Source organism: Hippocampus guttulatus, chromosome 5 (genome assembly GCF_054856545.1).
Source record: "Hippocampus guttulatus isolate MCC_2025c chromosome 5, RoL_Hgut_1.0, whole genome shotgun sequence".
NCBI lineage: Eukaryota > Metazoa > Chordata > Actinopteri > Syngnathiformes > Syngnathidae > Hippocampus > Hippocampus guttulatus.
The window spans coordinates 3882474-3895131 of record NC_141265.1 but is presented as its reverse complement, the minus strand read 5'-3'; the positions used below and the strand labels follow the sequence as shown (position 1 = coordinate 3895131).

At 43.1% G+C, this 12658-nt stretch overlaps 1 protein-coding gene across 1 annotated transcript; it reads right to left on the bottom strand.

The window, feature by feature from the left end:
* Positions 1 to 5176: 5176 nt before the first annotated feature.
* On the bottom strand, positions 5177 to 11507 carry LOC147204688 (cholesterol 25-hydroxylase-like). Its single transcript, XM_086112451.1, has 2 exons — positions 10914 to 11507; positions 5177 to 6383 (listed from the first exon to the last, which is right to left on the bottom strand). The coding sequence occupies exons 1-2, from the start codon at positions 11354 to 11356 to the stop codon at positions 6029 to 6031; spliced, it is 798 nt and encodes a 265-aa protein (XP_085968577.1). The 5' UTR covers positions 11357 to 11507; the 3' UTR covers positions 5177 to 6028.
* Between the last annotated feature and the right edge of the window lie 1151 nt (positions 11508 to 12658).

The following is a 12658-nucleotide window of genomic DNA, read 5'->3' as shown; positions in this document are numbered from 1 at the left end:
ATAAAACGACCATGTATAGTAAGCCGTTTTTAGCCTGAAAAAAACGACATAGTATAGTAAGGCGTTTTTCGCCCGAAAAAAACGACATAGTATAGTAAGGCGTTTTTAGCCCGAAAAAAAAAACGACCATGTATAGTAAGGCATTTTTAGCCCGAAAAAAACGACATAGTATTTATTGTATGGCGTTTTTAGCCGAAAAAAACGACCATGTATAGGAAGGCATTTTTAGCCCGAAAAAAACGAACAGGTAAAGTAAGGCGTTTTTAGCCCAAAAAAACGACATAGTATAGAATGGCGTTTTTAGCCGAAAAAAACGACCATGTATAGTAAGGCGTTTTACGCCCGAAAAAAACGACCATGTACAGTAATCCGTTTTTAGCCCGAAAAAAACGACATAGTATATATTATGGCGTTTTTAGCCCAAAAAAAAAGACCATGTATAGTAAGCCGTTTTTAGCCCAAAAAAAAAAGACATAGTATAGTATGGCGTTTTCAGCCGAAAAAAACGACCATGTATAGTAAGGCATTTTTAGCCCGAATAAAACGACATAGTATAGTACGGCGTTTTTAGCCGAAAAAAACCGACCATGTATAGTAAGGCGTTTTTCGCCCGAAAAAAACGACATTGTATAGTATGGCGTTTTTAGCCGAAAAAAACGACCATGTATAGTAAGCCGTTTTTAGCCCGAAAAAACCGACATAGTATAGTAAGGCGTTTTTAGCCCGAATAAAATGACCATGTATATATAGTAAGGCATTTTTAGCCCGAAAAAAATGACATGGTTATAGTAAGGCGTTTTTAGCCCGAAAAAACGACCATGTATAGTAAGTAGTAAGCAGTAAGGCGTTTTTAGCCAGAAAAAAACGACCATGTATATATAGTAAGGCGTTTTTAGCCCGAAAAAAACGACATAGTATAGAATGGCGTTTTTAGCCGAAAAAAAAAACGACCAAGTATAGTTGGGCGTTTTTAGCCCGAAAAAAACGACCATAGTATAGTAAGGTGTTTTTAGCCCAAAAAAAAAAACGACATAGTATGCCGTTTTTAGCCCGAAAAAAATGACATAGTATAGTATGGCGTTTTTAGCCGAAAAGACACCGACCATGTATCGTAAGGCGTTTTTAGCCCGAAAAAAATGACCATGTATAGTAAGGCGTTTTTAGCCCGAAAAAAAACGACATAGTATAGTATGGCGTTTTTAGCCGGAAAAAAAACGACCATGTATAGTCAGGCGTTTTTAGCCCGAAAAAAACGACCATGTATAGTAAGGTGTTTTTAGCCCGAAAAAAAACGACATAGTATAGTATGGCGCTTTTAGCCCAAAAAAAACGACCATGTATGGTAAGGCGTTTTTAGCCCGAAAAAACGACATAGTATAGTAAGGCGTTTTTCGCCCCAAAAAAACGACCATGTATAGTAAGGCGTTTTTAGCCCGAAAAAAACGACATAGTATGGCGTTTTTAGCCCGAAAAAAACGACATAGTATATAGTATGGCATTTTTAGCCGAAAAAAACCCGACCATGTATTGTCAGGTGTTTTTAGCCCGAAAAAAAACGACATAGTATAGTAAGGCGTTTTTAGCCCGAAAAAAACGACCATGTATAGTAAGGCATTTTTAGCCCGAAAAAAACGACATAGTATAGCAAGGCGTTTTTAGCCCTAAAAACGACATGGTTATAGTAAGGCGTTTTTAGCCCGAAAAAAACGACATAGTATAGTAAGGCGTTTTTAGCCCGAAAAAAACGACCATGTATAGTAAGGCATTTTTAGCCCGAAAAAAACGACATAGTATAGCAAGGCGTTTTTAGCCCTAAAAACGACATGGTTATAGTAAAGCGTTTTTAGCCCGAAAAAAACGACCATGTATAGTAAGGCATTTTTCGCCCAAAAAAAACGACATAGTATAGTAAGGCGTTTTTAGCCCGAAAAAAACGACAAAGTGTAGTCTGGCATTTTTGGCCGAAAAAAACGACCATGTATAGTCGTACAAATGTATTGTGGGCAGCACGTGGGAGACTAGTTAGCACGTTGGCATCACAGTGCAGAGATTGTGGGTTCAAATCCGGGCTCCGGCCTCCTTATGTGGAGTTTGCATGTTCTGGGTTTTCTCCGGGTACTCCGGTTTCCTCCCACATTCTGAAAACATGCATGGCAGGTTTATGGAACACTCGAAATTGTCCCTAAGTGTGATTGTGAGTGCAAATGGTTGTTTTTCTGTATGTGCCCTGCGATTGGCTGGCAACCAGTTCAGCGTCTACCCCGCCTCCTGCCCGAAGACCGATCCTGGATGGATGGCTGTATGCGTTGATGTACCGTATACACATGGATATGTACATTTTTATATTCATTTGAGACATTTTGCATGCAAATTCTTTTTTTTTTTCATGTCGGTATCGGCAGATCCTTAAAACCAAAGACTCGGACTCCGACTCAAGTGGCCAAAAAGTGTGATTGGGACATTTATAGTGTGAATGGTTTTTTGTTTATAAGTTGCACCACATTAAAGTCAGCTTGGAAAGGCTCACACTCATCCATGACTCTACAAAAGACGAGTGGTACAAAAGATGAATTTGTGAATTCACCTCAAAGCAAAAGCAATCCGTTCTTGCAGGGATGCAGGTCAACCTTGGATTTGCTGCTATTTAGAATCTCTTTTCTCAGAGCAAATAATGTAAACTTAAGTAATGCGCTGCCATGCCAGCATCAAAAGACCGTGATTCATGCATAAAAATGAACATGCGGTGAAACAATTACTGTGCGTGCCTGAGAGGTGAGTCACTTCACATTTAATCATTATTTTCCAATATGCATTCTTTTATTATCATTCATTCCAAATTAACGTCTATTGAGGAAGTAACAATGGCCTCTCATCATTTCGTGAGACGAGTGTACTAATATCATAAAGTGCACCAATTCCCCTTTCGGGCTTTATGGTCATCATAACACTTTTTTCCCCCTTATTTGCTGTCACTTGTGGCCTTTTTTGGTGGCATCGCTAAACAAAATGCAGAACATTTTATGTTGCATTTTAGAGGTGTTTTTTGGTCAACGTCTGACCATTTTGTCTTTCAACTTCAACTCTACCTTCTCGATGATCCTGATTCATGCCATCTGTAAGTATTTATGGGCCATAAACATTCTGTCTTGAAGTTGAACCTTCAGAAGAGTGCTACTGATCATCTCAAGGAATTGCGCTAAAGTGAGACCTGCACAATAAGGAGGTGTTGCAGCTGCAACAAAAAAAAATTGACTATAAAAATTCCTCTGTAATGTAAAACAGAACACACTGATTTCAAAACACCTTTTGACCCATAACCAACGAAAAGCAATTCAAAGATGATTGATGTTCAAAGTCTTCTGAGTGGACCTTCCATTCTGATTAGAAATCAAATCATGTTCAAGAGAGCCAAAAAACGTGCCCTTAACTTACCAGATTACTGTTTCCAAAGTTAAAAAAAAAAAGGCAGCTGTCTCTCCCGGTAACTGAACCGAAATTTACAGTTACTGTCGATGTTCTTCACATATTGGAAACGTATGTTTCATTTTTATAGCGCAGCAAATGAACGGGGTAAAGACGGACTTGCCTGCGGTCCACACCTGGCGCTCATTGAAAACATATGATGAGCTATCAAGTCAAACTTCTAACAGCACACACTGCAAGCGCTCCAACTAGTGCAAGTAAGAATGGGAAATTCTCCTTTGAAATAAAATCCCTCGTCATAGACCTTCTTGACTTCGGTATCCTTGACAAAACAAACTTAGTTTTATTGGGATGCGTTATATCGTCACGATACGCACTCGCCAATCAAATCCAAGATCTTAATCAAGCAAGTTTGCTTGTACAAAGAAGGCATTCATTTGATGTGCTTTGGATTGTACTTTTCGTTGTTCTTGCTCACATTCTTGTAGAAATCCACTGCAATCACATTAAGAGTGAGACAAGGTGTTTTGCTCTCTAGTGGTTAAAAAACACATTGTTAGAGAATGAGTTCTATTCGCGCAAGGGTTTTTTTGTATTCATCTGGGAATTGTATCACCATCACAGACTCAAAACAACATGCTGAATGGTAACTTAGCTGTCAAATGCGCTTTTCTACCGCAGGTACTCAAAGCGCTTCACACACTGTTCACCTCATTCACGCTGCACCAGGAGCAACTGGGACGTCAGTACCTTGCTCAAGGACACTTCGGCACGGTTGCCATGCTGGATGCATGAGCTATTGTCTTTCCCTAGACATAACACATCTTGATGGCCAGTTCTCAGTCATGTGATGACTCGGCGGGTAATCAATTTTGATCCCATGTGATCACAAGATTTACGTTTTCAGCCCAATTGCGCTGATGTCATCCGCAGCCACTGGGACAACGGCGCAGTGCCAACAGCACATAAAAATCCCAGAAAGCAAAAAATTGTGCCTGACCGCTCAGTACAATGACAGTGCGGAAGGATCGAAGTAAATATAGTAGCAGAGCAGAAGGGCAAGAACTTTTAACAAGGCAGTCTGAGCTATGTAAAGCTCACTAATTGAATATTTACAGAATGAGGGCGAAATAGAATCTGGCCTTTGTCAGCGAAGCGCCGGGTCTCAGGAAATATGATGAAATGGGAAGTGTTTCGTATTTACTCAAATGATAACAAATCCTGGCTAGCGCTGTGCGCCTTTTCTCCTTCTTGTTTGACATATCTGCCGAAACAGTTTCAGCCGGCACTGCATGCTCTCTCCGTGCGGGCTTTCGTGGAGGATTTCAGCCTACGTGATCCATCTAGGTGTGTACCTTACAGCGAGTAAACAAAGGGAGGAGTTCACAATGTACAGACGGTGCCCGGCCTCCCATAATGCTACACTGACATCATAAAGTGGGTGGCAGGCTGTCGACGTGTATCTCGCCTTGAATTTGCGGTGCCGAGCGACACGACTCGCCCTGACTCTGACGTTGGGCCTGTAATGATCGTTTCCGCTTTGGGTCACGTTTTTATCAAGCCATCTCCCGCTAACACCACCACCCAAGCACTCTTCTCTTGCTTTCTCCTCCTTTCCCAAAGCAAACATTGGCTTGCTGGCTGAGCGCGTGGGTCCGTACGACACGTTCAGACATCTTTGAACAATTTATGTTGTGAAATGTTGGAAAGCCTCCTGAACAAGTCAGAAATGGAACACAGATGTTTGACGCTGTTATGCAACTTGTGAAACCTGACTCACTTTTTTATTTTCATTTTTTTGCATACAGCTATTATTGTCAAAAGGTCACATTAAAGTTGTGGAAAATCCGCCCCCGCCCAAAAAAAAAAAAAAAAAAAAAGCATGATTCCATTAACAACCGTGAGAAAACAAGACAATTGTTTTGTGTTGAAAGTATGTGGGTGACGGAGTTTGTGTTGGAAACAAAATAGAAGAATAATAAAATGAACAAAATAAGAAAAAGGAAAAAAAAGCTGTGACATGTCAGGTGATTTCTCATCTCTTGCACATATGCTTTTGGTTTCTGAATCTGGTCCCTGCGGGTCCATCTCAAAGCGAACAGAAGACCGTCGGGGCACAGATGACTCAAACTGTGGCAGAAAACTGGAAATGTGAGCTGGAGTCTATGTTCTGCTCCGATGACTTCAAGGGCTTATCAAGTGCATCGGAAAGTGGACACAGCTGTGGCGGGGGTGTGTGAAAAAAAAAAAAAAGAAAAAAAGGAAGGCTTACTTGAAATATTTAGAGTTTATATCATAAAATGTTCACAGAATTTGGATATTTACATTGCACAATAAACACTCAAAATCAACATTTTACATTTTGGACGATACAAGAGCATCCTGCTCTTACATGAACGTGTGGATACTTTTATATTACAATCACATTTCTGCATTTGATTTTGAACCATGATCCAAGCTGCCAGCGAAGATTGGGCGCGTTGTCAGGACTGATCGGTCAAATGACAGATTCCCCAATGTGTAATTCATTGCATCTGGTGGATGCGTAGCTGGACATTTGGAAATCTCACGCCCTAAAAGTGAATGATGAAAGTTGAACACACCCTCAGTCCCTCCTGTATGTGCCAAAGAGGTGGTCCCAATGGGTGAAATAGGGCGCAAAGTTAACGTTGTGCCGCCGATGATGAATGTGGTGGTGAGGGGCTCCGCCGTAAAAAGGCAGCAGTCTGTGCAGAGCCCAGGGCAGGTTGTAGCCACAGTGGTCGTCCACCGCCAGCCAGGTGTTGAAAATGTGGAAGAAGACCTCACTCAGGGGGTGACAGTTCACCAAGCAGGCACTGATCTGTGCTAGCAGCAGCAGGGAGAGCAACTCGGAGGTGCTGGCGTCCTGGGCCTGCAGGGCGAAGGGTGCCTGGTGCTGGTGGTGCTCTTGGTGGACGTTGCGATAGAGCCATGGGATCCTGAAAAGAGGCAAACAAGCAACTGTCTGTCAGAAATCACAATTGACTTACGTGTGTGTGTTTTCATGCAAAGTGGCTAATGTGCTAATGACTTGTTTGACTTCACTTATACCTTGCTTAACCCACGTAATGATTTGACTTGCTTGAAATTTAGTGGACACTGGACTTGACCCCCCCCCCGAGCAACATGGAACTTGCACTAAACTTGAAAGTTAAGACAAGAGTCTTACGAACAGCACATATGTGTCTTCCTCCCACCCATGGCTTATCTTCATTAGGGTCATGGCTAACCAGGAGCTGATCCTAGCTGGCTTTGGGCAAAAGGTTGGGATATATTCTGGACTGTTGGTCAGCCAATCGCAATTCACATTCACACCGATTTTTCACGACCAATTTAGAGTCTTCCATGAAGCCTAAACTGCATGTTTTCGGAATGTGGGAGCAGGATGGAGTACCCGGGAAAAAAACGATTCAAGTAAGGCAGAAAAGACAAACTCCACCCAGGTAGGCCGGAGCCAAGGCGGAAACCCAAAACTCACAACTGCAAAGTGTACGTGCTAACCTGACTTGTAAACCATGCTGCTGTTTCATAGTATTAACATTTCAAAATACATGAAAACGAACTAGCGTTGAATCATATGATTTTTGGGAGGGGAAAAAAAAAATCCGGCAATGATTTTTTTCTGGCTTAAGCATTGTGACAGATGGCTTTCCGCTTTATACATTGGATTTTTCCCAGATTACAGTATGTGGCGTCAAGTCAACTCATTCCATCATAGAGACGTACTGTACACACGAGGAAAGTAAACAAAGATGAGAAATAACTGTTCCATCAGAAATGGCATGTGAACCTACACTGTATTTACTTTTAATGGATTGTATCATAGAGTACTGATCACCTTCTCTTTTCTTTGTTGGTCTTATACTCATTTTACAGTCGTGAAACCACTGGGGGGTGTATTACAATAAAAAAGTTGGACAATAAGCCGTTTGCTTCTCATCCCTGCAGTCCGTTATTTATTTTTAGTAAATTTTTACTGCTTAGTTGAGTCAGTAAAAAAAATAGCTGTAGACTATTGGCTCCACCGCCTCTTCTGTTCTGCTCTGGTGCTTTTTGTATCTCTATTTCGGTTGCGTAAAAAAAAAAAAAAATCAGGGAAAGAAAAGAAAAAGGCAAAGCCAAAACAATAAAATAAAGTCACGAATCGAATTCCAGAACCTTGATCAATGAATCACAGGACGCAATAGCTTTGAGTAACAACAGAAAGACTCAGGGACTTTCCATTTTTCTTCGCCATTTGCACTGTGTAATTACAGATCAAGGATGGGAAACTACTGGCGGCTTACACCCACACTTGGAGTGCCCAACGATTTTGAAAATAAAAATGTTGACCGGAGCTGAGCAGTTAAAAGTTGTAATAACAGTTCTCAACACTAGATGGCAAAGATTCTGCTCAAAAGCAGCTGCAACACGAAAAGACTGTACTTCGTCATCAGAGAAGAGGAGCAAGCAGGCCCTGGACAGAAGCCAGGAGCAAATTAAGTCAAGAAAACGGTGTAATTTATGCAAAATAGGAAGCAGATTATATGTTCACAAGATGTCAACACAAACAAATCTGCCTAGTTTGCTTCGGGACACGACAAACTGCGAAAGATTGCAATGTGAGTCACCACGACACAGCGATCGCAAAACTTCACAAACAGCTTTTTTTTAAATATTTTTTTTTTTACAAGAACCGTTCAAAGTTAAGCGGAATTACATGAGAAGTTTTCTTTCGAGGTTCCAGAAAGGCGTGCCTCCTGTTGCATTTTAAAAGGCTCCAAAGGGCTTGGGTGGGATCAATTGAACTGTGTGAGCCTCCACTGCATACTTGCTGTGTGCAGGGTTCTGCCACAAGATTTCATAAGTGGCATCAGCCACAACTTTTGCGGCAATCCAAAATATAAGTCACAGTTGCACGATGTGGTGACATTGCAAATTGTAACACATACCCCCCCCCCCCCCCCCCCCACACACCCACAAAAAACGGTTGTTTTACAACAATACTTAACCACATTCACATGTACCAATGGATTAAATAGTGAAGTTTGTGGTAAGAATTTTAGCGTGCGGCACGCAGCTCGGCATGTCCACTCAAAAGAGATGAATTTGAATAAAGAGCTTGCTCTCATTCACTTGGCTGCCTCTGAATTGCTGGCGGCTCCTTGGCGTCACCCTTCCGGTATCTGAAGCCCTCCGGCGGCCGCACCAAGCTGACATCTCTGACCATTGAGGCTGTGGCTGGAGGTCGTCATCATCGGAGGGGAGGCCGCCATAAGGTTTCGCGGGAAACTCCTCGCCCTCCTTTTGGAGGCTTGGAAACCTCTCATTCAAGTGACTGGACCGGGCGTGCGGTGTGCTTCGCTCACAAAAATGTTTACCACAACCGTCACTATTTAATCCACAGGTACATATGAAATTGTATATATGGCAAAGTATGGTAAATAAAAAGTTAGGAATATTTGGCTTTTAGGTAAAATTTCAGGATGAGCCCAAAATGCATTCAAGCCTTTCCTGGTGACCTTCTCAACAAGGCTTTTGTATGCTTGTGTCCAACTGAGAAATGTTCCAGGACTTTTTGCGCAGGTTGCTGCTCTCAAACGAGGAGCTTAACGGCAAAATTCACAAGAGGTGTTTGATCCTTGAATCGACCGATAAATGTCCTGGTTCAATCGGAGCTGGTGTATTAAACAGTCGTCCTCATCAGGCTGTTCACATCTTGAAACCAAGACGACACCTCACAATGGATCAACAGCACCTTGCCAATGTGATGCTTCAAACAGGACGTTCTCAGACGGACGTGGCCACTGAGCTTAGTGCGTCACAGGATGTCATCAGTAGGTTGCAACAGAGGTACAGAGAGACTGGAAGAGTCACAGAAAGATGTCGAAGTGGACAGTCTTTGGTCACATCCCATGCTGATGACTGCTACTTTGTGAACAATGCCCTGAGAAACCGGATGATGAATGCCACTCAACTCCAGGCACGTTTGTGTCACGTCACATCATTCGAAACCGTTTACATCAGCGTGGTCAGCGTGCTAGATGACCTGCAAGGGTACTTGACCACAGTGTCATCGTTTTACATGGGCCAGGGAGCATTTATGCTGGACGAGGGAGCAGTGGGCCTCGGCGCTGTTCTCTGATGAAAGTTGATTCACCTTGAGCAGAAATTATGGCCACCACCAAGGTGTAGTCCAGTCGGTACAGAACTGCCCGACACTTTGTGAATGGTACAGTGACAAGCCCATGCTACCGGAATAACATTATAAATCCAGCTGATTGTGCCCCAACCTGAACAACATGGGCCTAATTTCATCTTGATGGATGACAATGTTCCAGCTCATTGAGGTTGCACCATCAGGGAACGTCTGTTGCACACTGGCGTACCTCAAATGGAATGGCCTGCAATTTCTCCAGACATGAATCCTATTGAAAACCTCTGGGATCAGCTGAGTTGCCGTGCAGAGGCTCAAAATTCTGCACTCCAGGACCTTTAATGACCCGAGGGCTGCCCTTCAAGAAGAATGGGATGCCATACCTCATCAGACAAAAAGTCTCCAATTGAATAGCATGAGACGTCTTCATCAAGATGTAATTGAAGCTCAAGGGCACATGACATGTTGTTGAGACCTTTGCAGTTTTTTTTTTGTTTTGGTGTACCCACTAATGTTAACTTTTGTTCCAATTGTTTGAGATGAGGAATGCATCATTCTACTTAAATCTCCTACTTTCATGATACATCACTGTAGTGTGAACCTTTTACATTTTCCATTATTTCACCTGAAAGCCAAATATCCCAACCTTTTTGTTAGCGAGAGAGAGTGTGTGTGTGTGTATATATATATATATGTGTGTGTGTGTGTGTGAGAGAGAGAAGACACGTGCACAGATTAAAAATTAAATGAGTAACTAGCAAACATTTAAAATGAAAAATAGCTGTTGTCAACTGTGCAAAACATTCATTCATTCATCTTCCGAACCGCTTGATCCTCACTAGGGTCGCGGGGGGTGCTGGAGCCTATCCCAGCCGTCTCCGGGCAGTAGGCGGGGGACACCCTGAATCGGTTGCCATCCAATCGCAGGGCACACAGAGACGAACAACCATCCACGCTCACACTCACACCTAGGGACAATTTAGAGTGTTCAATCAGCCTGCCACGCATGTTTTTGGAATGTGGGAGGAAACCGGAGTACCCGGAGAAAACCCACGCAGGCCCGGGGAGAACCTGTGCAAAACAGTTACTCAAAATTCCTCATCAGTTTTTAATCACTGACGCTAAATATGCCGAAAACGTAGCCGTTATTTTCCGCATGGGCTGCTTTACAAACCGCATCCCATATGCAACAAATCCTGCATTTCACATTTCAGTTACAGATATGCAGATGCTAACAACAACATTACGTCTGTTTATATCCATAAATCCTGCACTCATCTGTGGCAGGATGGATGTGAGGACGAACAGACGGTCGGGAGTGATTTTTGCTCACCTGTGCAAGCAGAGGTGCCAAAAGAAAAAGAGCGCGTCGAAAAGCAGAAAGCAGACAAAAACGTCGGTAAAAAGCTGCCAGCTGCTTGGAGACATTTCGGGGAGTTGAGAGGGTCTCCTCGATAGCTGGAGGAGTGCGCTGGCGGGCAGCAAGACGGTCAGGTATCGGACCGCGATTTTCCCCAGACACTTCAACCAAGCGCGCAGAGGCGGCGGCGGCGGCTGCTTCGCGGAGATCTTCCACGCGCGGACCCGCTGACTGACTGGGGCCAGGAGGTCCAGCAGAAGGAAAGGTGCGCAAAAGGTGACGTGGGTCAGGAAAGCGCACAAGACGGGCAGGTAAGGGGAGAGTAGAACAGTGTCGTGTTCACTCCTCACGTAGTTCCACAGGCTTTGGAGCATCGGCCCAGATGACTCTCCACGCTGCGTGAAAGGTGCGCTCATCACGGGCTGGCGTTGTGTATCTACATCCTTGCCCGTGATCTCCTAATAAGTACTCCGAGTGACTTTCACTTCGAGGTGAACGCATTTGCTTTGTCACAGTAGTCAGCCCATACCACGCCTTCTTCAGTCAAGATCCAGGATGAGTATCCCTTTCGGCAGTACATTGTGTTTCCCGTTTCCCAACATCACTTTCCACCGAAAGGAGGGGGGGGGGGGGGGGGGGGGATGCTGCGCCCCTTCCTAACGTATGTTCCAGCCCGCGTCGTTGGAGGAGGGGCACCACGTTGCCACATTCTAAAAAGACCCATGACAATACAACTCGGACAGATGGTTCGAATGTTGTGACTCAAGAAACACATTTGAGAACAGTTTGAGCATGCCGATTTTCTTTATGGAGGTACTAGACCTACTTCAAAGATTTCATGCAGTGAAAACCTGATTATTTAAAATTATTCTCATGATGAGAATAAACGGTGTCCCTAATAATTGAGCCTTTAAAGGGTGAAGTCAAATCAGAAAATATTATGGACAATAGTTTGTACTATGCGGCCATGCTAGTCGAAACAAGGTATATATTCTCAATAATTGCGTTTGTGGAATATGAATTAAGCCGTAAAATCCACTCGCTTTTACCCATCTCAGGGGTTGGCCACTTTGCCACTTGCTGTCAACTGACAATGACACCACAGTTGCTCGGGTCACGATCAATCACGACTCAGGGTACATACGTCAGGTGACCAAACTCAGGAAACCGGTGAGCTGAGATGATTCAATACCCGAGCCCAGCGCAACTGTGATGTTTTCAGTCTACATCATGGGTGTCAAACATACGGCCCGCGGGCCGGAACCGGCCCCCAAGGGGGTTCGATCAGGCCCGCGGGATAATTTAAAAATGGAAAAAAGCATAAAAGACACAAAATGAATATTTTTATTAAGATGCAATTCATGTATTAACCGCTAGTCATTGTTTTCTCTTTCGTTTGTAAAGTGTAGGTGGGGGTTACATTTAGATTTCATATGCACATGTGTAAATGGTTTAAAAAATCCTTTCTTTATAAATCTTGTTTAATCTTAAAATGCATGACTATATTTTTAAATACTAATTGTTCAAGTTTTGTGCCTTTGTACAATCAGTGGGATCAGTTGCACTGCATATATGTGAATGATAAAATTAAATTACACATTTGTCGAAGGAAATCCAAGGTGTTTTATGAAATGTTAGGTAAATGAAATGTAGGTACATTTCAACATTTTCCTCATGTACTTGTGCGTCGCTATATCAAAACAAAGGAAAGACATATT